Source organism: Amphimedon queenslandica, unplaced genomic scaffold, assembly GCF_000090795.2.
Source record: "Amphimedon queenslandica unplaced genomic scaffold, v1.1 AMPQUscaffold_13335, whole genome shotgun sequence".
In the NCBI taxonomy this organism is placed as follows: Eukaryota; Metazoa; Porifera; class Demospongiae; order Haplosclerida; family Niphatidae; genus Amphimedon; species Amphimedon queenslandica.
The window spans coordinates 10,677-30,898 of NW_003546429.1; the positions used below are offsets into that span (position 1 = coordinate 10,677).

Genomic DNA, 20,222 nt, shown 5'->3' on the forward strand with positions numbered 1-20,222 from the left:
ATAGAAAATCTAAACTTGATCGAAATCTGCTCAATCTCTCAACACTGCATAAGTACATGTATATGCATCTGGAAATGTAATAAAATTGAGGAATTTTCTACTTGTCAAATTTTTGTGAAATTTTACAATAATCCTTGTACTATAGTACAGGGACTCTTGTCCAATTTTTGAGCAACTTCAAAAAATCATAGAAAATCTAAACTTGATCGAAATCTGCTCAATCTCTCAACACTGCATAAGTACATGTATATGCATCTGGAAATGTAATAAAATTGAGGAATTTTCTACTTGTCAAATTTTTGTGAAATTTTACAATAATCCTTGTACTATAGTACAGGGACTTTCGTCCAATTTTTGAGCAAATTAAAAAATCATAGAAAATCCAAACTTGATCAGAATCAGCTCAATCTCTCTACACTACATAAGTACATGTATATACATCAGGAAATGTAATAAAATTGAGGAATTTTCTGCTTGTCAATTTTTGTGAAATTTTTGAAAAATCCCTGTACTATAGTACAGGGACTTTTGTCCGATTTTTGAGCAAATTAAAAAATCATAGAAAATCCAAACTTGATAGGAATCAGCTAAATCTTTCTACACAGCATAAGGACATCAATATGTATCAGAAAATGTAATAAAAATTTGGAGTGATTTTTTGGAGAAACCATGGACTAAAAAATTATAAAAACAAGATTGAGTAGGATCTGAGATTTCATAACATCAAGTGCTTACAGGTATTAATCCTGTGCTATCAAATCAAGTACAGTGGATCTGAGCATGCATAGAAAGTTACTTACTCAAGACAGCCAGCAATGGGTAGTTGGGTACCAACTGTACTACACAGACCATTAATAATACAAATCTAAAGTTAGAAACATAACTGAATCCGCCACATTATATAACAATAGAAAGGAGTAGGGAAAGCTAGTTAATTATGAATCTTGATAGCTCTTTCAATATTGTATCTGGATCTCTTTGGACTTTTATTGAAATGCTCTACTCCAAGCCAAGGTGTACCTGCCTTTGAAAAGTAGACACCTAAAAAGAGCATCATTACTTACTAATGAATATAATCTAACCATCAACCGGTGAGAGGTTAAACTGCTCAAGATACAGTGGTGGATCAGTCTCTGTAATAATGATGATGATGATGATGATGATGATGTATGACTGTACCTTCAGGGAGGAGAGAGTGTGTTGCTGTGCTGGTAACAATGTAATACTTCCACTAAAGGAGATATCTACCAACGCACATATACATGTACAAAATACCTTGTCAAGGTCTTTGTCATTAATGTCAAGTAACTTTTGTATTTTTCCTTTAACTGATGACAACAATTCGCCCTAAACAACAGTAATTAATACTAACAATAACAATAAACATTACATTTCTAATAGTTAATAAGAAAGGAACTCCAAATGTGTTGTGTGGCACCTAATCAAAGAGTGTCCATTAATCATAGAACTGTGTTAATGTTATAATCATTACTTTATGAAAGTGAGCAACTGGCACTAATGCTTCACCAATGGACAATGATAACTCCTCAGGTCTTACTTCCTTTAATGGTAATATCACGTAAGGGATGTACACTATGTCACCACTGACCTCTATCCTGTACAGTTTCTGAGACAGTAGCTCAGCTACTGGTTTATCTCTTGAATGCAAATCAACAATCCTATTACCCATTACTTCAACCAGTCTAACAAGGACTGACATTAACAACAACGACAATAATAAATGCAGCAATACCTCAACTTGTGAGTGCTCTCATCAGGTAAAGGGATCTACAAAGAGGATTAAACAGCTACACATAAACATCATGTCACCTCTAACAGAGCCACTTCGAGTAAATCATCAACAATTCCATTTTTGTCAACATAAACTGTAATTTCTCTCTACAAGAGGATCATTTATTTAATTATTTACAATTTATTTTACTTCTTCCTTTAATTTGTGATTTACAAATATACACTTAAAAGATTTCTTAGTCTCAAATTGATCAATTGGTATTGACAACTAATAATTAATAATAACAATGATAATGATAACAATGATGAGACTTTACCCGCTGGTAAAAGAGGTAGTAGTTATTGTCAGTCCTTCCTTTGGTGACAAAGTCCCTGAGGGTTCCTTCATTCTTACATCTAATCGCCTGATCTGACAGCTGTCTGTGACTAAGAAACAGAAACAATGACTAGCATGTATCATTATTATTACAAGTGTACATGTTAGGCCTGAAGTATTGAATGTAAAATGGATCAATTTGCAAATGTGCAGCCACAGCTGAAGACATCTAGTGTGAGCAATAATTAGAATATACATAAAGGTATATCTATCCTACTTGTAAATAACTCATTTTTTGATTTAGCGTCAGTGTGAAACCAGGATCACTGGCTATATTCTTATCATAAAAACTAACGTCGATCCTGTTGAACAGCTCCCTGTAATTAATGAACAATAAATCGGTGAAATTCTCACTTACTTGTAATACATTGGAGCCAGAGGGAGCTCGAGTGAATTTAATGAAATATCAGCTCTGAGATACACAAAACAAATAAACAAAAAGACAAACAAACTGACCTTTGAAAGCAAATAATATCCCCATCTTTAACCTCTTCAATCTTCAAAGGAATCATTCATTACATTCACAAAAGTATACAGACACATACCTGGCTGATTGGAGCCATTGGGTTTAAATCTTCAATCCTGTTCTGACTCACTTCCTTATAATACAAGCAGTAATGAGCATCATGAATCATTTAAATACTTCATAAATTCTAAGTGGTGTTGATTCAGGAAGATTAGCCATTGAACAAAAGAGTGGAAATAAAGTCTCTAAACAATTTAAATAGAAATCATGTCAAAAAATATTCTTTAATTACCAAATTTTAATGATATTTCTTCAGTAACATGACCAACAAAAGTAAGAGTCTTTGTAAAAGGATCATAATATTTTATAAAAAGTAAAACTTGAGCTACAAATAACACTAAAATAATATTGACAACCTGTTGTGGCTTACATTGAAAATCAAATGGAGCCAATTCTTTGCAATCTATAGCAGAAAAGGAAACAATTGTTACTAGAGCACACTGGACGCATGTACTGCACATGCTATGGAGTGCATTATTCAGTGATGTGACCACACTGACACAGGGTACGTGGTATTGTACAGTTCATGTACTGACCAGAATCAGCACTCAACAAAAGTACTAGGGCGTGCATTAGGACACTAACCAGGTGTTACAAGTTCTGCATACATTGCAATGACATTTTTAGATTCAGCAACTTCAAATATCTACAGTTTAAAGAACACACTAACGCAACAAAGGGGACTAATCACTGACTGTAGTTTGGGGGGACTCGTTTGAACTGGGACGACATGTTCTGTTATTACGAGTTTCAAAAGGCCACAGCCGCAACTGAGATTTATGATACCCCTAACACATACACAGACCATTATTAATTAATAAATTAATTCATAATTATACCATCGTTATTGCTACATGAGTGTGGAGAACTTCAAATGGTAAAGCTCGTAAAATCTTAAAAAATCTTAACAAAAGATACAATAATAACAATAGCATATGTGCAAGGGGGCCCCCTGAGGTCTAACCTCCCTTTAATTTCTTCATTGTCATAAAGTTCAGATTTGTGATGATGTTGAAAATCATCATCAGTCAAAATCTCAACAGACATGTAATAGTGAGCCTCGCTTCTCTCCTTCCTCTTCAAAGTCTCCACCAATCTGATGATGCCATTATTACTTTGTTTATCGTTAATTATTTAATATTTATACTTTTCATCTTTTATTCTTTTAACCAAAGACAATGGTATGTCATTATCAGTCACTTCCTCCAATACTTTACCTGTAGATAATACACGACAATACACAAAGTATATGTCATACACTCGAAATACTTACCAATCTCGTTGTCTCTAATATAACAGAGCATATAAGCATTGGTACAGTTCCTAATAACAAAGTTATCCTAAAGAAGAGAGACATTAGCCTATATCTCATTATGCCATTACATCATGTCCACCGAAATTGCTGTCTATAGCTTCTTTGGCTGAGCACCTTGAAACAACTTCATCATCAAATTTTAACCACTAGCAAGAACCAACAATAAGATATTCATAAATAACAACACATTACCTTTCCATCACCGTGAGGATTAATGTATGCAACGTAATGTCCGCCAAAGTTATCCCCACTGTGAACCAGTACTGCATGCAGTGTGTAATGGGCAGGAGATCCTTCGGGAGCCTTCAGGTACTCATTGAGGTCCAAGTGTTCGGGAAACTCATACCTACAATAAAGGAATATTAGAATATTCTAATTAATGAGCACCTGTCGTTAATTTTAGAATGTCCTTCGCTGTACATGTCATATTGAAACCTCATAAGTTGAAGGTGAAGAACTGGTGGGAACTTTACAAACAAAACCTTACGAACTGCTTTCTGATATGTGTTTAATAAGGCCACAACCATTAGACCACGCCTACCTGCATTCCGTGGGAACCTGCACAGTATTTATTATCACCGTCTAAAACCTCAGGAGAAGTATAGTCTTTGATTGACTCATAAACTAGTGGAAGGAATGGACGTGTTATAGAGTGTACAAGTGAAGCGGGTGGGTAGGTGTAATCATACCATTCTTCTTTCCTTTTACATTTAATTGTAAGTCAAAGAATGACTCTTCCCTAAGAATAAACATCAATTAATTAATTAATTAATTAATTAATGATACCTTCTTGATTCATATTCAATGTCTGTACATGAAATCAATGTCTAAAATAATAATAATAAAATTAATATTAGATAATTCCAACCTCCATTTTCCCTTCAAGCAGTGACGGTATGCAATCCTGAACTGAAGTACCTTTCATTTTATTCACCATATTATCCAACAACTGAAGGAGGTGTGGTTAATTAGTTAATCAATTGATACATACCACTCGACTCAGTTCTTGTATATCATGCTGCATAAAAGTATCGATTGAGTCCCACCTAATAAATAAATAAATATTTGATTAATAAATCAATTAATATACCCAAATGATTTTGTAAGCTTCTTTGTACCAACCACTTTATCACTAATAAAATAAATAAATAAATAAATAATTAAATAGATACTTGCCTGTACTGTAAGTCATAGAACAGTCTTTGAAGAGCAAAAGCAACACTTCTTGAACTGTCGTCATTTTCAGTTGGCATCTGATAAACTGCCTGAGGGGGGAGGGGGCAAATGAATATCAAATAATCTCCAGGGGGCATGCAATCTATTCAAAAGGGCCAAACCAACGAGGGGGCAGTACAGGAGGTCAAGAAATTACTTTTCTCAATTTAAAAGTGCAAAATAATGTCTGGAGTAACGAATTCATGTAGCATGTTGCCCCTTGGTTTTTTAAACCAACAAATCCAGTGTGCTTCTTAGAATCCCAGCTGCATGGTAGGTAATTAATTTTAATAAATAATAATTGTTAATTACTTGATACCATGAGGAGCATCAGCAGATACCCTTGCTTCTAATATAATTCTGTCATCTTTAACAAACCCTTTCTCATCATAAAGTATATCCTATACACACGTAGTCATGTACATGTACATGTACGTGTAGTACCTTCCAAGGTAAGAAGCTGGCATAGCCCCAATCATTTTCCTTTGCTGAAAACCAATGAGATATTTCTACACAAATATTATTGTCAATAATAATGTTAATGAACATTATAGTACCTCTGGTGTGCTTCTCATCAGAATCAGTTTGATTGATTAAACTAATCCTGGCATAGGCATACACGCTCCACCCACTGCGTAATTAATTAATCAAATAATTAATAACCATGGTTACACTAACGGTGTGTCGTTGGTTTCAGGGTCACACTGTACAAACACTCCAAGTGACTTACTCTCCTGTCCGCCATCTTGTCTAGCATTCTTTGGCATTACCATGAGTCTCCTATATTGAACAATTACTAGTAACACAGAGCTGGAAATAAAAGTAATCAAATTCTGTGTATTTAACATGTCCTACCACAGGGTTTCCCACAAAGCACGCAAAGTTGACAAGCACTACAATATACTCTAGTACCAGGACAAGAGGTTGCACGAGGACTATGCCAAAATCCTGTGAAAAACCCTGTCTGACTGTTTCGTAAAATGACAGATCAAATAAAACAATGTTCAGACACAATGTCTGACATTGTTTGAATCTAGTAACACAATTACACTACAGTTACCATGGCAACTCTCTAATGTAGACAGGATCACTGAGGTAAGTTTCCTCAAGTTGAGATACTTTGGGTACTGTCAGTTTAATAAGCCCATTACTTTTACAAGGATCAACTTCACTCTCTCCAGTGAATGCCTGCTGTATATATACGTATGATTATAAAAACCACACCCACTCTAATTATTAGTTACATTGGTCGTAGGTGAGACCGCAGGTGAGACTTGAGGTGAACATGATCTACTCCCGGCAGCTGGAGACAAACGAACATCAGCACCTGGATACATAATCTGCCCCGGACTCTCTATCAACAATCATTAGAGTATGACATCATAAGTTCTTCCCACTCACCTACTGTGCATGTGGCAGAATATTCTTCAGTTAAAATGTCTTCAGTTTCCATTGGTAGGGTCTCCTCAGAGAGACTATCCTTACCTTCAGCCATTGTCCAACTATTCTATGGACTTACATGCACCATGCAGTGGCAGCAGTGCAGTGATACTTTAAGGGAGTGGCCCTGGTCTGGTTTAATTAACTATTCCTTTTATCAACTTAAGCTAACAGGAGGAAACTAGGAAGAGCTGTAGTAGTAGATGTCTACTGATACAAGGTCTGGTAAAACTGTCCCTGAGAGAAAGTCCTGGTACATACTACACAAAGGAGGTGGGCTACCTACAGATAAACCTCGAGAAAAGAAGGATAAATTTGAGAGAGAACTAGAAGTAGCTTTGGAGAGACACTATGACCTGATTGTTATTGAGCCACGTTACTTAGGAGATGAGGTCATTCGTTGGATTAAAACTGGTAACTTTCTACACAAGTCATCAGTACTGTCTTGCCTCTCATCATTTCTGTTCATTCCACTTTTGCCAAAAGCTTATAATATGTACTTCATTGTACCAGTTGGTTTGTATGGAGTAGGATCTGCTCTTGTCTATAACCTCTCGTGGCAGTTTGATCCGTGTTGTAAGTACCAGGTGGATTGGTACGGTCAGGAATTAATGAATGTACCAAGTGGAGAGCTAACGACTACTACTCCAGTTGTACTAGTAAAGAGAAATGACATATACAGGAAAGTATTACACAGCCTCCTTGCAGCAACTGTAGGAGCTTATATTGCCTGGAGACTTTACAAGGACTTTAAAATAATATACTAATTAATATTCTTTACACCATGCAATTAGGACACATTTATTTCATTAATAATAATAATGATAATTAGGGGCTAGTTAGATTTTGATCTCTTTCTGAGAGCCCAATCGAGGAGGGAAGGAGAGAGTAGCTTTAAATAAACAGCTACATGATGTATTGGAGAAGCAACAATCCTCTCTCTTTCCTTTAGAGCGATTGCTTCCAGCACACACTGAGCAGCTCTCTCTGCTGACAATCCATTACTAGTTGTTGCATCTAAAACTGAAATAAAGTATAACAATGGCAATACTAGCATTAGAGTCCTCACCACCATGAGATGTGCCATCAGCAGTGAGTGCATTTACAGACAGTCTTGTATTAATGTACCCAAAACAAAGTATTGTGACACTTATACCTCTTGGAGATAGCTCAGCTCTCAAGGAATCATAATATCCGTGTAATGCATGCTTTGATGCAGAGTCTAAAAGAATGATGACAAATAACATAAAACAGCTTCTGACCAAATAGTGGAGCAACTTCAAAAATCAGCACAAGGACATCAATAAAACTGGGATGATTTTGGACCCATTCTTTGGAAAAAAAACTTGAAAAATTGAAGTCGGAATCAGCTCAAACTTTCTACACAGCATAAGGACATGTATATAAGTATTAAAAACAATTATAAAGTTTGAGAAATTTCTATTTTTCATTTTTGACAAATACATGGTTATTGGCCCAATTTTGGAGCACCTTGGATACTTACATGAAGATCTATAAGGTAGTCCAAGTTTTCCTTGTAAACTGCTAATGACTACTATGTGACCGCCTCCTTCTTCCAACATGTATGGCAGCAACACTAGGAGACACAAAAATCAATAAAATCCATTTTATAAATACTTTTAGTTAACTGTATTGATCCAAAATAATTAGTTTCCATGATAGTTCTGTCTACTCTGATGTCAGTATCAATGACACTACCCCTGGAACTAACTCCTGCAAAAACTCTATCATTCATTTTTAATACAATATAGACACTAGGTACCTGCATTGTTAACTAGTATATCTATCCTTCCAAATATTTTAATTGCATTCTGTCCATGACCTGACAATGCGTGACTCTCAGTTAAATCTATTTCCAAAATGGCTGGGGAGTATTTCTTGATTAAACCTTTAACCTAAAGTCCAATCGTCATCAGTCCTCCATTGATATTAATGTTCACATACTTGAGTGTGCGTGTCCGTGTCTAAAGTGAATTGAATTTGTTTCAGTTTGTGTACATTACGTCCAGCAAGAATCAGTTTAGCACCAACAGAATGGAGTAAGAAAGCAAGTGCTACAATGAACAATATATAATCATTATTCACTAATAATAGTTACCTTCTCCCAGTCCACTGCTGGCACCTGTGATTAGTACAACTTTCCCACTCAGAGAAGAGAGAGATTGTCTCAATTTCCATCTCTTGTACACCTTGTAAAGTCCAGCTAAGGACAGGAGGAGGAAAGTAACTTTAAGAATCAGAAACAACTTCATTACCAACACCCACACAAATACCGTATATAATCTAATACAGATACAGTATTCTAAATAACAGGAGGGAGTGGTAGAAAAATTGAAATACAACTGTGCCATTTGGAAGGGCTATCAGAGACCTCTTGTGTTATAATGTGGAGACACTTTTAAGGATATAGGACAGAAGGAGGGAGAGTCTGTTGTTGTAAATGATTGCTGGACAGACTCTAATACCAGCCCAATACTTGAATCAAATGTTAAACCAACCAGAGAGAGAGGAGGAGGAGGAGGAAATAAAGAATTATATAACTGCTGATGTAGTCAAGAGAAAAAGGACCTCTAAAGTCTCCGGAAGGTCCCCATTTGCCCACAGAGTGAGTATCGTATCATTAATATTGCTCTCGTCATTATTATATTGTTATTATTAGGTAAGTTTACATGACATATTACATCATTTAAAGCTCTGTGGGTGGTACTGGGGAGAATTGAGTAGCGAAGAAGCTGACAGCATTCTACATACGGCAAGTGATGGGTCGTTCATCCTTAGAGACAGCAGCGACGCTTGTCACCTGTTCACTCTCTCTCTCAAAGCTCACAGAATGGTCATTAGTGTTAGGGTCCACTTCAGTAGGGGCCTCTTCAAATTAGATTCGTCTACTTCTGACTGTCCCTCATTCCATTCGGTGGTCGACCTCATTTATTATTATTTATCAGACAGCCACAGGTTCTTTTATGTTGATGTTCCTGGTTACGGAGAAGTTAGAGTCACTTTAAAGCACCCGATTCTAAAGGAGGTACTTCCTCTGCAGCACCTCTGCTGTATATCGATAGTTCGGTCTTGTAGAACACAAGGACACATAGAGACGTTACCATTACCTGCTCATTTGAAAAGACTTTTGTTAGAGTTTTGTTCCGAATCATCTTCATCATAATCTCTATCTCCTTCTTTCTTTCTTGTACTTAAACCAATTCACAATTCTCTTTTTATTGAATTCTCTCTCTTTTCCTCATGTATTGTAGCTATATCAATTCTACTAACATTAAAAGATATCAGATTAACTTAATTATTACATGTGCTCAGTCAACTGCTTCACATATTTCATGTATCTCCTACTGTGTTGTGACTTGAAAGTTTATCATACCAGCCCTGTGACAACTGTTATGTCCAAAACACACACACCATGTATTAAGATGCATGTATGCAGCGTTAGCTCCTATATCCTAATCATATCATGTTGGTGTTCCTCTTCTAAATATTTGTACATGTTACAGCTGGTGATAGCTAGTCAGCTGATGTCTCATGCATGAAGATGATCATATTCAAAGTTAATCGTCAATCTAATCTCTAAGAGCTCAGCCGGGCAGGCCCCTCATCCCTAACAAAGATACACCAGAGCACCTGTAGCACAGCCTTCAGCAGATACACATGACATGGTATTTAATATGTTTTGACTGATCCTTTTGTTGTAAGCTATGGCAGCCAAAAGCTATTGCACATACAACGCTGTATGATGGCATTAATAGTTGATAATGAATCCATCAGGGCATTAGAAACTAATGGACGAGATAAAAATAATTCTTTATGAAATGGGATAGTATGGGCCATGTACACTTATTAATGTATCTGGCTTCTACAGAATGTTATCATAATCTTATCTGTATCCCTCAGTGTAGTGTGACCATGACTCTGTGTGTGTGCTTATGGCACATTCTTATAATCTTTATGTGACAATACTATCCTCATTAAAACTAGTTCAAGTTTCACATAGTTTTTTAAAACATCATAAAAACTATAAAGATAGTAAAGTGTATCTAATACAAAATGTGAGTGATTTTGCTACAGATGTTGTTCATGTTCTTATAATAATTAATCAGTTCAAAGAATCCAATTAAAAGTGATATGACAAACAGACATAAAGCTGGTGCATGAATCCAATATGGATCAGAAGTGAGAAAGAAGGTGTGAATGTTTGTTAATGCAGTGCCTGGGGAACCAATGGTGTCCCTTCATCTCTCTGTGTCCAACTCGTTGTCTGTATTAACTGTACTACTGCTGCTGCTGTTGGTTGATATTTCTGATTTAGAATCATCGTCAGTGTCAAGAGGGTATAGTTCTGGGTCATAGAGTGGGTTCTGTATCATGTACCCCTCCAGGAGGTACTTTGGTAAAGGGAGGGAACTCATCTTGTCTAGCGTAAGGTAACTGTGGAGAGCCTGTCTACAAGAATGCTGTAAGCTGTGAACTTTAGTGTGCCTGTTGACTGGTTTGGTAAGATAGAGATATATGTGAGTTTGTGTCTCCTCCTCGTGTCCTGTTAGTACACACACCGGTTTCTTCTGTACTGCAGAACGATTGGTACAATATCCAACTAAATCCATCATGGTCCTGAAGAGAGGTAGCCCAGGGTCAGAGAGAGAGAGAGTGAAGTAACCTTTTGAATAGTCTACTCTGATACTGCCACATCTTCCTCTCAGTTTGAAAGTTATTGTGAATAGGTCACTGGAGGCACCTTTCTGATTTGATGGTGGGGTATCCCTCACTATAAAGGATCCATTTGGTTCATCTTTTAGAATCCTCTCGGCCTCGGGTACGGTAATGTTCCCGTAGTACCAGCCTATCTTTGGTAAGGAGGAGAGTGTCTCTTGTAGCCCTGAGGACAGCGAGCCTTCTTCTATACAACAGCAAGCCATTGGTAGTGTAACAGGCCCGGGGAAGGAGAGAGAGTCCTTTTGTAGTAGTTGCTGAGCTCAGCAGCGAGACACTACCTAATCAGCAGTAAACAGCTGAGGATGAGATGCATGCATCAACAAGTTTACTATAACACCCACGCATCAATCTCGCTAAAAATGAATTATCTCAAAAAGTAATCAGTCAAACTCAAATACATTATCCACTTTTGATAATGAAACGTGTTAATGAGCCCATGAAATAAGGACAGGTTCATAATCAGGACAGTACTATTGGGTCCCAAGGTGCCTGGAATGGACAGGTTTGACTTTAAGTGTTCTTTATAATTATTTACTACACGATGATACTTAATATATGTATTATCAATCTTTAGTCAAGTCATGGAATAATACAGAAGCAGACAAACGACTTAGCAAATCTTGAGCTTCAATTTCATGCTGCCATTCAACGGAGCCCCATTTACTGATCTAATGAATAATGAGGACATCATAACAATACACAGTAGCCTCTAGCACAGACGATACATTGACCATACAACAAGTAACAATTATTACTAGCACTGACCTGGTGTCTCACTTCAAGTCTAGATAGATCTGATATTGTTTGAGAATCAAACTGACCATCAAACAGAGCACAAGTTAATATTAAGCTCTTAGTAGACTCAAGAGCAAATGAAAATCCTTTGAAACAAAAATGATAAAATAACAATCTTATATTGAAATACTTACCTCTGGTACCCCATAGACCTAAACTATGAATAAATTCAGAAATGGACAGTTTGAGTTCTTTAGTCACTGATAGTACATTTAGATTGGAGGTAGGTTCAATGTTACAATTATACCTTTAAAGGAATGATTAGAATGTAGTAAAGTGTAATCAGTACCTTTCATTGAACCATTTTATAACTGGATCCCATTCCTTCTCTTGTAGTTCAACAAGATCTAATGGTTCCACTACTCTATAGCTATTCAATACATAACTAATAGCTACTATTGACAACAGGACTTTACCAAATGGTGTCAGTGGAGAGATATGCTAACAATTCATCAGTTTTGTTTAAATTATCAGATCTGTCAATGACAGTATTTGAAAGAGCTGTCTGGAAAGAAAATGATTAATTCTCTTAAGAGCCACTTACCAAATGCATTAAAGATGGCTGTATAAATTTAGTCTGTGACTTCCACTCATGACAAACAGCAATAGCTAAGCTTTCACTAGGAACACTGAATACTCTACGTAGTGGAGTTCTTAAATTACGATGATCTAATTTAACTCCAAACCAACCACCTGTAAAAATAAAGATAAAAGTTAACCTTTGTAATAATAATGTGGGTTGAGTAACTTCAAAATTTGGCCAAAACCATGTACTATATTTAGTACCAGATCATTTTTGGAGCAACTTTACAAATTAATTTTAAAATTCAATTTTAATCAAACTTTCTATGCAACATAAGTACATGTATGTGCATCAAAAAATCATAAAATGAAGAATTCTCTATTTTTCATTTTTAGCGAAATTTGGCTAAAATCCCTGTACTTAGTACAGGTCGAGGTACAGGTACCTTTATTCCATTTCAAAGCAACTTCAAAAATTCATTTAAAAATCCAATCTTAATTGGAATCGGCTAAAACTTTTTACACAAGATAAAAACATATGTTGTGCAGTATACGTGTATATATATGACATACCTTCAGTTTGATACACTGTGGCTTGTTTATAAAACCTTTTTCTTTCTGAACATAAATAACAAAACATCATTAATATTTATTATAATTTCTCACCCCAATTACGAGTGACCAGGCCATAGAACCTACAGGCTACTCCTCGAGGAACAAATAATCTTTTATAGAATGACATTTTGCAGGAGGGTGTGGTTTAGTATGCAAAATAGAGGTGTGGCTCCAAGTGCTGCAGGAGACACAGTCCATATATTCTTAAACTGGTGGCCCTGAGTCTATTCTATTGGTCTGTGCTTTGTCTGGTGGTAATGGAGCCCAGTGACTTCAGTGGAGCTGTCCTGAGCCATTCCTCTTCATCAATGGAGGGCAGGAGGGGAAAGAAGAGAGTGACCTCTAAAAGGAGAAGAATAAATAAAAAAGAAATATTTGGAGTGTTTCTACTGATAATTGTTGATTTAATTTGGGTTGGATCTGCTGGACTAACTAGGGTCAGTTTATTTATTTATTTATTTATTTATTTATTTTTGTTTAGTATCTATTTCATCAGCAATCTTATGACAAGCCATTCTTTACAGTGTATTTCAAGACTATTCTTTTCATTACTTATCTACTACCGTTTCTTTTCTGGCGTCCATGGCAAAGGCTTTGCTGTTGTTCTTGTTGTAGATTTTGTGACAGAAGACAAGAAGTTGAAGACAGTATTGCTAGTGAAGGACCAGTAGCTGATGATGATGATGATGATGTATTTGATGACGAACAGAAAGACAAGGTAGTATAGACTTGGGATCAGTATATCTACTGTTTTAAATAATAATCATTGAGTGTGTCTCTGTCCTTATTTATAATAGTTTGATGACAGTGGTGCAGTCATTAGCAGTGAATCCTCCATTACTTCTGCTAATGTAACTGATGCACAATCATTACTTGTAAGTATTATTATTATTATTATTATTATTATTATTGTTGTTGTTGTTGTTGTTGTTGTTGTTGTTGTTGTTGCTGTTATTTATGATTGCAGGGTCCTTCTATATACAAGCCACTGAGATCTTCAGACAATGGTCATACAGGAGACAACTGTGTTGAAGATGGTAGAGCAGAGCCCTCCATTCCATTGTCCTTATCTCATTCTCCATCAAGAAGCATTCAACAAGAAGGAATGGCCCCTGCACTTAATGTCACTTCATCTCAATCTTTTATTAGAAGGAAGAAACTGGTCAGGTAATAGTGTTTCTTGTTATTAATATTATAATGTTATTGTTTCATTAGGTTCAGCCAAACTGTAGAAGTAAAGCATGTTCCTAGTATTTCAGAATATAAAGTTAAAAATGATAAATTAATTTTAAATGTGACACAAGTTATAACACTATCAATACCTTTTGGATTATTGGTAATTAACGAGTTGTATTTTATAAATAATTATTGTTATTATTATTATTATTATTAGTGGTTTTTTGCTAATTATTTTTATGGGATAGCATTAGATCATCAAAGTGTTGCTGTTGTCAATACACTGTCAAGTATATCAGGTAAATTAATTTATTTATTTTTTATTAATATGACAATTTATAATTAGGAGTGTTGGTACTTATATTAGCTGCTATTCCTCCAAAAGTTGGTCCAAAGGATAAATTCACTTTAACAAAACTGATAATAATATTGACAAGGTCTTGTTCATACTTATAACAATTCTTATTATTTTAATTAGTGTTGGTGGAGCTATATTGGTCGGATTGGCCCATTCACTTGATGAGGATAAAAAGAATTCTTCGGCTTATGGGTCTCTATTTGCAGTGGGCGGAGCTGTATTGTGAGCCACACCCACTAATAATTATATAATTATCTGCATTACAGATATGCAGTGTACTTGGTTCTCTTAAGTAAAGTTGTACCTAATGAGGAAAGCCTTGAAATACCAATGTTCTTTGGTATAACACTTTTTATGTTATTATTGTTATTATTTTGTTGTTAGGTTTTGTTGGTGTCATTGTGTTAATTGTGATAACGCCTCTAGTGGCATTTTGGGATTTTATTAAGTGGGAGGAGTTTGAGTTACCACCAAACAACATGATATGGACACTATTGTTGATTAATGGATTTATTGGTACTGTACTATCTGAACTGCTGTGGCTATGGTAATCATTATTATTATTATTATTATTATTATCATTACTTTTATAACTAATATAGGGGATGTCTTTTAACCTCGTCCTTAGTTGGCACATTGAGTTTGTCCTTAGTGACACCTCTAAGTATCACGTACAGTATCATCACTGGAGAGGTAGCCAGTAATTAAACATTATTATTATTATTTATTAATTACAGGCGTCATTATCACCTGGATTCATTATTGGTTCGTTGCTAGTGGTTGCTTCGTTCATTTGTGTAGCAGTTGTTAATCACTGGAGTGGGTGGGATCCAGTTTGGAATTTAATTAGATTTATCATAATTTCATTTAAAAGGTTAGTTTTGTAATAATTTTGTTGTTGCAATATTTAGCTTTAGTTTTCATTTGTCTCATACTTGGAACGAGGTATCAAGTTATGAGTCTCAGTCTTTACTTAGTGGAACTGAAACTGAAACTCTGTCACAAAATGAAAGATCAATAAATCAATGATGTAATTAGTTTATATGTCTGTTACCATACTGCAATGAGTCTATAGCAATGTGCAAAGTGTCATTTGAAGCCATTCCTTGATATGACTCCTTTGAGCTTCAATCTCTTTCTGTTTGTCCACACAGGCCATTATAAACATTTGAAATTCATTGTAATCCAATATCTCATCTCCAGATACATCAAATTCTTTAAATATTTCTTTGATAGCCCCTTTCTACATGAAATGTCAATAATATGATGATACTTACAAGTTACAACAGAGGGAGAGAGTACAATAAGTCTCACCGTTAGGTTAAATAGGAATCCAAATCTTTCAAATTCTTTTACTGATATATTTCCATCGGCGTCTCTGTCCAGCAGATCAAACAATGTTCTTGAATGACATGATATGAACTGCTTTTCCATACCATCCTATTGAAATATCAAAATGGCTACAGCTGCAGACTACACACTATCAGTGTACTTTGATTGAAACTAGAATACAAACTAAGAGATAGAATCCGTCAAAATCAATGACTCCAGAACAATCAACATCCAACATATCAAAGACTCTGTATACCTTCTCACTACTGAGGTCAGTAACACTCTTCAGAAATACTTCAAACTGCACATCTAAGAATAATAATAATAGATCCAATAAATAAATAAAGAATAGCCTACCATCCATGGTCATGTCTGTTCTTATATCCATTGATCTATAGTAGTGAAGAACAAGAGTGACTCCATATACACTGAGCAAGCAGTAGCTGGGATCAAGATGGAGAGAATTCAAAAATGAAGACAATACCTTCATCACAGGATTCACAGCTGCTGCTCAGTGATTGTGTGGGTGTTAGTATAATAATTATTATCTACTCTTTGTGTTAGCTATGCTCACTTGCTCAGCTAGGTTAGTGTGAACAAAATGAAATTACCAATTTGAAAAAACCAAAAATATTATTATACATAATAAAAGGAGAGTTCATTTGCCATTTCTGGAGATAATAAATAAATAAATAATTATTATTAATACTAGCTTTTTGCAGCTAATTTATTAAAGGTTAGTCTACAGTCAATGGAGAGTGATCCAGGATCCAACACTGCACCACAAGACTCTCTCAGGAACTTTCTACATTCTTCTAGACTTGAAAATGAAAGAATTGACGATATGTAGTCTATGGAAAGTGTAGGGCGATATCTGTTAGAAAGAAACAAAAAAAAACAAATATAAAATGAATAGAATTATTATAAATAAAACTATTTTAATTAGAAAAGCAAAAGAGCTCCATGGAGGCTGGTGTGAGAGATGAAGTCGTTTGACCAGGAGGAAGAGACTTCAAATGAGTGAGACTTCATAATGATAGATACAACTTAGTAACTTGAGTCAATCCATGTACTGTCATTGATTGAGAGAATCCATTATTGATGACATCATTACTAGCAGATAAACAAAGTTCAAGAGTATATATACTGTATGTATGTACTCATCATTTGGATAATAGGAAACTGTCTCTTCTCTATATGTGGTTTAATAATCCATCAATCCAGTAATGAATACTAATCATTGCACTCAATAGTTAACAGTCCTCCATCCAGTAGTCACATATGGTCGAGGCCCACCCTACAGTCCGCACCTCTCACACAGCATTGGCTGCATTGCTAACTTACGCTTTAGACATTATTCTTAAGGCAGACTTCCTCTCTCTTTCTATAAACAGATCAACGAGGTATCTTCCTTGATTAGGTAGAGTGCGGTACAGCCGGAAGAACCTATAGTAATTCCCAGTAGACCAGGCCCTCAGCATATTCAGGGCATGTTTAACAGCTGGTTCAGCAGCAAGATCTCTTGTAATGTCACAAAACAGACCAACAAACTCTAAAAGAGAGTGAGGTACATGTAGTTTTAGCTGTAATGTAGATTTACCAGCAGTTTCGCTAGTCATCATATGATAGAGTATCTTATAAGCTAAGAACTCTGCTTTCGAACCAAACAAACCTTCTCCATATAAGGAATTTAACTGACTTTGACACTGATTAAACTCACTCCAATCACCCTGTCATTATTATTATCATTATTCATTAAGGTGGTATAACTGACATTTTTTAATGCTATTCTTCCATGTGATTCATACACCTGAACAGTGAACTGATTCCTAATGCCTTGTATCTATAAATGAACCAATAAATAAATCAGAGGTCATATCCATTAACTAACAGTAAGATCTTGTCTTATAGACTTGAACTGTTCGCATATGTATCTGTAGTCCCTTCCTTGTTCATTCTTCTCAAGTACAAGAGACAGAGACTGAGACAGTATGGCCTGAGGTCTTATTGTTCGAGGATCGGGAGCCTAAGGATCACAATAACGAATATCAATAATGGATACAGACACTCACTGAGGTCAGCCTCAGGTACTGCTTCTCAAGGTTAGTGCTAGTCCCTTCAATACAAAAGGACTCCCAGTCACATTCCTCACCTGATACACTCTATTTATATAACAATTAATTAATTAACATTGACCACACCCACCACTGTCTTTAAGAGCTCTTCTATCGAGAGTTTTGCTTTAAATTTTTTATTGCCTTCGGATCCTTTAGCAAACCTGGCCGCCCTCTGGCCCACTTTAACTTTGTCCTCTTCTGAAAGGTCTGGGGGAATAGAACGATCAGCCGAGAACCTAAGATCAATTAATATTCAATTAACATTCAGTAATTAATTAATACTAATTACTTACCTTCCTCCTCTCCCTCTCTTTCCTTTCTTTCCTCTTTTGCTGGTTGTGGAGGGTGTGGTCACATTAGGAGGTGAGGGTGTGGCCACACTCAAGGGAGAGGGCGTGTCCCAGCGTGATTTTCTTTTCTGTGCCTGACGTTTCAATTTGTCTCTAAAACACAAAAAGTACTTCATGTTCATTAAATACACAGTATCATACAGTGGGAGTGGTTCAGAGCTCCAATCAACTGTCCAGACACGTTTGTCACGAAACATTTGATTAATTTCAATTTGAAGATACTTTTCAACTTGAGACTTCTCTTCCTCCGAAGAACAAGACTCAAAAGAACGAACCATGTACTCTCTGAAAATGGAAAAGAGACAAATTCTTATGCACGTACATGTACTTTTGTTGTATAAAAAGTTTGCTGATTCCAATCAAATTCATATTTTTTATAAATAATTTGCTCCAAAATCGGGTCAAAGATTTTGGCCAAATTTCGCCAAAAATAAAAAAATGATACACAACAATGTTCTTAAGCTGTGTAGAAAGTTTGGGCTCAATTAAATAAAGTTTGAATTTTTTACAAACTTTTAAAATTACAAAATGACTGCGAGACGATTCTCCATTCCATTAGCAATACTTACTGGAGTCCAGGAGGCCAGTCCTTAGCAGGTGTATTGGCATCACTATTAATAATAAATCAGTTACAATTATTAATGACTAAGTGCTTACTCTGTCTTTTTAATTGATTCAGTGGGTGTGGCTGGGCTTGGTGTGGTCAGTGAATTAGGTGGTGGAACACTCGAATAATTATCACCTACTGATTATAATTAATTAATAACGGATCATTAATTATCACCTTTATTATTAGTGGGTGTGTCCCATCTTGATGGTTTATCACTAGACACACCTCCCCTACCACTGGAGCCCCTCCCCCTGGAGCCACGCCCCCTTCCTCTCATTGAGAACCTGTGTCCAGACCACTGTGGCCATTCACCACCTCTAGTGGGTGTGGCTTGAGATGCTGGTTGCCAAGCAACAGGATTCCATGATGTAGTAGATTGAGAAACGGCAGCGGAAGTGGGTGTGGCTTCGTAAGAAATTGGGTTAGACTGGTAATTAGTGGGTGGGGCTGAGTAATTAGTGGGTGTGGTCGAATAATTGGTGGGTGTGGCCGAATAATTGGTTGGAGTGGTCTGGTAATAGTAAGGTTGATAATAATAGTAAGGTTGAGTCGGCATGTAACCATAGTGATAGGCTCCACCCACTCCTTCTTGTGTATTGATCCATTGATTTTCTCCTCCTCCAACTTGTTGTTGATAATAATTGTACCGAGTTCCATCATCATTATTATTATTACTGTATTCATAGTTACTGGCTCTGCTGTACTGCTCACCAGTCTGTTCTTGTCCTGATGGTCCTCCTGTACTAGTTCCTTCATAAGAATAGTTCCTGCTCACTGAAGTGTTATCTTCTCTAACCTTGTACCCATAAGACTGACCGGACCCTTCCAACTGCTGCTGGTTAGAAGATTCAAATTGTCCCTGCTGGGAGGTAGATGAGCTGTTATAGAACTGGGACGTATTATATTGCCCATACTGATCATATTGAGCTGATGGCTGATGAGAGTAGCTGGTGCTAATATCCTGAGGATAAGTTGAGGTAGGA

At 36.1% G+C, this 20,222-nt stretch overlaps 9 protein-coding genes across 10 annotated transcripts; 3 read left to right on the plus strand and 6 right to left on the minus strand.

Moving 5' to 3' along the window:
- Window positions 1-823: 823 nt before the first annotated feature.
- Window positions 824-6,757, minus strand: LOC100638474 (ubiquitin carboxyl-terminal hydrolase 7-like). Of its 2 annotated transcripts, none has more exons than XM_003387629.3 (43): window positions 6,586-6,757; window positions 6,429-6,538; window positions 6,245-6,375; window positions 5,863-5,964; window positions 5,742-5,815; window positions 5,629-5,693; window positions 5,497-5,585; window positions 5,342-5,450; window positions 5,146-5,234; window positions 5,060-5,101; window positions 4,961-5,015; window positions 4,838-4,918; window positions 4,756-4,796; window positions 4,659-4,708; window positions 4,511-4,593; window positions 4,357-4,466; window positions 4,162-4,315; window positions 4,038-4,115; window positions 3,928-3,994; window positions 3,802-3,871; window positions 3,619-3,750; window positions 3,494-3,557; window positions 3,350-3,442; window positions 3,240-3,300; window positions 3,025-3,057; window positions 2,887-2,979; window positions 2,772-2,839; window positions 2,674-2,727; window positions 2,585-2,625; window positions 2,487-2,540; window positions 2,346-2,445; window positions 2,230-2,297; window positions 2,070-2,178; window positions 1,943-2,020; window positions 1,831-1,899; window positions 1,754-1,788; window positions 1,610-1,703; window positions 1,493-1,561; window positions 1,391-1,438; window positions 1,276-1,347; window positions 1,180-1,231; window positions 1,083-1,133; window positions 824-1,041 (listed from the first exon to the last, which is right to left on the minus strand). In XM_003387629.3, the coding sequence occupies exons 1-43, from the start codon at window positions 6,677-6,679 to the stop codon at window positions 932-934; spliced, it is 3,342 nt and encodes a 1,113-aa protein (XP_003387677.1). In that variant the 5' UTR covers window positions 6,680-6,757; the 3' UTR covers window positions 824-931. The 2 variants fall into 2 exon arrangements, with proteins under 2 accessions (XP_003387677.1, XP_019853744.1); XM_019998185.1 differs by having other exon boundaries at window positions 946-1,024; window positions 1,065-1,133.
- Window position 6,758: 1 nt separating this feature from the next.
- On the plus strand, window positions 6,759-7,443 carry LOC105313245 (transmembrane protein 11, mitochondrial-like). Its single transcript, XM_011406519.2, has one exon. The coding sequence runs from the start codon at window positions 6,828-6,830 to the stop codon at window positions 7,389-7,391; it is 564 nt and encodes a 187-aa protein (XP_011404821.1). The 5' UTR covers window positions 6,759-6,827; the 3' UTR covers window positions 7,392-7,443.
- On the minus strand, window positions 7,381-8,920 carry LOC100637841 (dehydrogenase/reductase SDR family member 7B-like). Its single transcript, XM_003387624.2, has 7 exons — window positions 8,744-8,920; window positions 8,590-8,699; window positions 8,408-8,540; window positions 8,263-8,358; window positions 8,129-8,221; window positions 7,694-7,846; window positions 7,381-7,647 (listed from the first exon to the last, which is right to left on the minus strand). Exons 1-7 carry the CDS (start codon window positions 8,895-8,897, stop codon window positions 7,460-7,462), a joined length of 927 nt encoding a protein of 308 aa, XP_003387672.1. The 5' UTR covers window positions 8,898-8,920; the 3' UTR covers window positions 7,381-7,459.
- A 55-nt stretch (window positions 8,921-8,975) lies between these two features.
- LOC100638220 (suppressor of cytokine signaling 2-like) lies at window positions 8,976-10,007 on the plus strand. The gene is made up of 2 exons (XM_003387627.3): window positions 8,976-9,250; window positions 9,305-10,007. The coding sequence occupies exons 1-2, from the start codon at window positions 9,086-9,088 to the stop codon at window positions 9,806-9,808; spliced, it is 669 nt and encodes a 222-aa protein (XP_003387675.1). The 5' UTR covers window positions 8,976-9,085; the 3' UTR covers window positions 9,809-10,007.
- A 622-nt stretch (window positions 10,008-10,629) lies between these two features.
- On the minus strand, window positions 10,630-11,645 carry LOC105313248 (suppressor of cytokine signaling 2-like). The gene has a single exon (XM_011406523.2). The coding sequence runs from the start codon at window positions 11,565-11,567 to the stop codon at window positions 10,884-10,886; it is 684 nt and encodes a 227-aa protein (XP_011404825.1). The 5' UTR covers window positions 11,568-11,645; the 3' UTR covers window positions 10,630-10,883.
- A 79-nt stretch (window positions 11,646-11,724) lies between these two features.
- LOC100638601 (ATP synthase mitochondrial F1 complex assembly factor 2-like) lies at window positions 11,725-13,442 on the minus strand. The gene is made up of 8 exons (XM_003387630.3): window positions 13,348-13,442; window positions 13,255-13,299; window positions 12,704-12,852; window positions 12,576-12,664; window positions 12,449-12,529; window positions 12,294-12,406; window positions 12,130-12,245; window positions 11,725-12,032 (listed from the first exon to the last, which is right to left on the minus strand). Exons 1-8 carry the CDS (start codon window positions 13,421-13,423, stop codon window positions 11,928-11,930), a joined length of 774 nt encoding a protein of 257 aa, XP_003387678.1. The 5' UTR covers window positions 13,424-13,442; the 3' UTR covers window positions 11,725-11,927.
- An 87-nt stretch (window positions 13,443-13,529) lies between these two features.
- Window positions 13,530-15,894, plus strand: LOC100638730 (solute carrier family 35 member F5-like). Its single transcript, XM_003387631.3, has 13 exons — window positions 13,530-13,733; window positions 13,778-14,014; window positions 14,094-14,171; window positions 14,264-14,463; window positions 14,512-14,632; window positions 14,690-14,771; window positions 14,819-14,909; window positions 14,951-15,052; window positions 15,097-15,170; window positions 15,215-15,377; window positions 15,433-15,523; window positions 15,568-15,704; window positions 15,748-15,894. The coding sequence occupies exons 1-13, from the start codon at window positions 13,554-13,556 to the stop codon at window positions 15,857-15,859; spliced, it is 1,668 nt and encodes a 555-aa protein (XP_003387679.1). The 5' UTR covers window positions 13,530-13,553; the 3' UTR covers window positions 15,860-15,894.
- LOC100638859 (EF-hand calcium-binding domain-containing protein 9-like) lies at window positions 15,848-16,720 on the minus strand. The gene is made up of 4 exons (XM_003387632.2): window positions 16,520-16,720; window positions 16,323-16,471; window positions 16,145-16,270; window positions 15,848-16,073 (listed from the first exon to the last, which is right to left on the minus strand). Exons 1-4 carry the CDS (start codon window positions 16,650-16,652, stop codon window positions 15,900-15,902), a joined length of 582 nt encoding a protein of 193 aa, XP_003387680.1. The 5' UTR covers window positions 16,653-16,720; the 3' UTR covers window positions 15,848-15,899.
- A 29-nt stretch (window positions 16,721-16,749) lies between these two features.
- LOC100638986 (THP3 homolog C2A9.11c-like) lies at window positions 16,750-20,216 on the minus strand. Its single transcript, XM_019998186.1, has 12 exons — window positions 19,414-20,216; window positions 19,287-19,371; window positions 19,199-19,240; window positions 18,771-18,914; window positions 18,573-18,722; window positions 18,368-18,515; window positions 18,235-18,324; window positions 18,054-18,188; window positions 17,937-18,005; window positions 17,763-17,892; window positions 17,507-17,714; window positions 16,750-17,036 (listed from the first exon to the last, which is right to left on the minus strand). The coding sequence occupies exons 1-12, from the start codon at window positions 19,793-19,795 to the stop codon at window positions 16,871-16,873; spliced, it is 1,749 nt and encodes a 582-aa protein (XP_019853745.1). The 5' UTR covers window positions 19,796-20,216; the 3' UTR covers window positions 16,750-16,870.
- Between the last annotated feature and the right edge of the window lie 6 nt (window positions 20,217-20,222).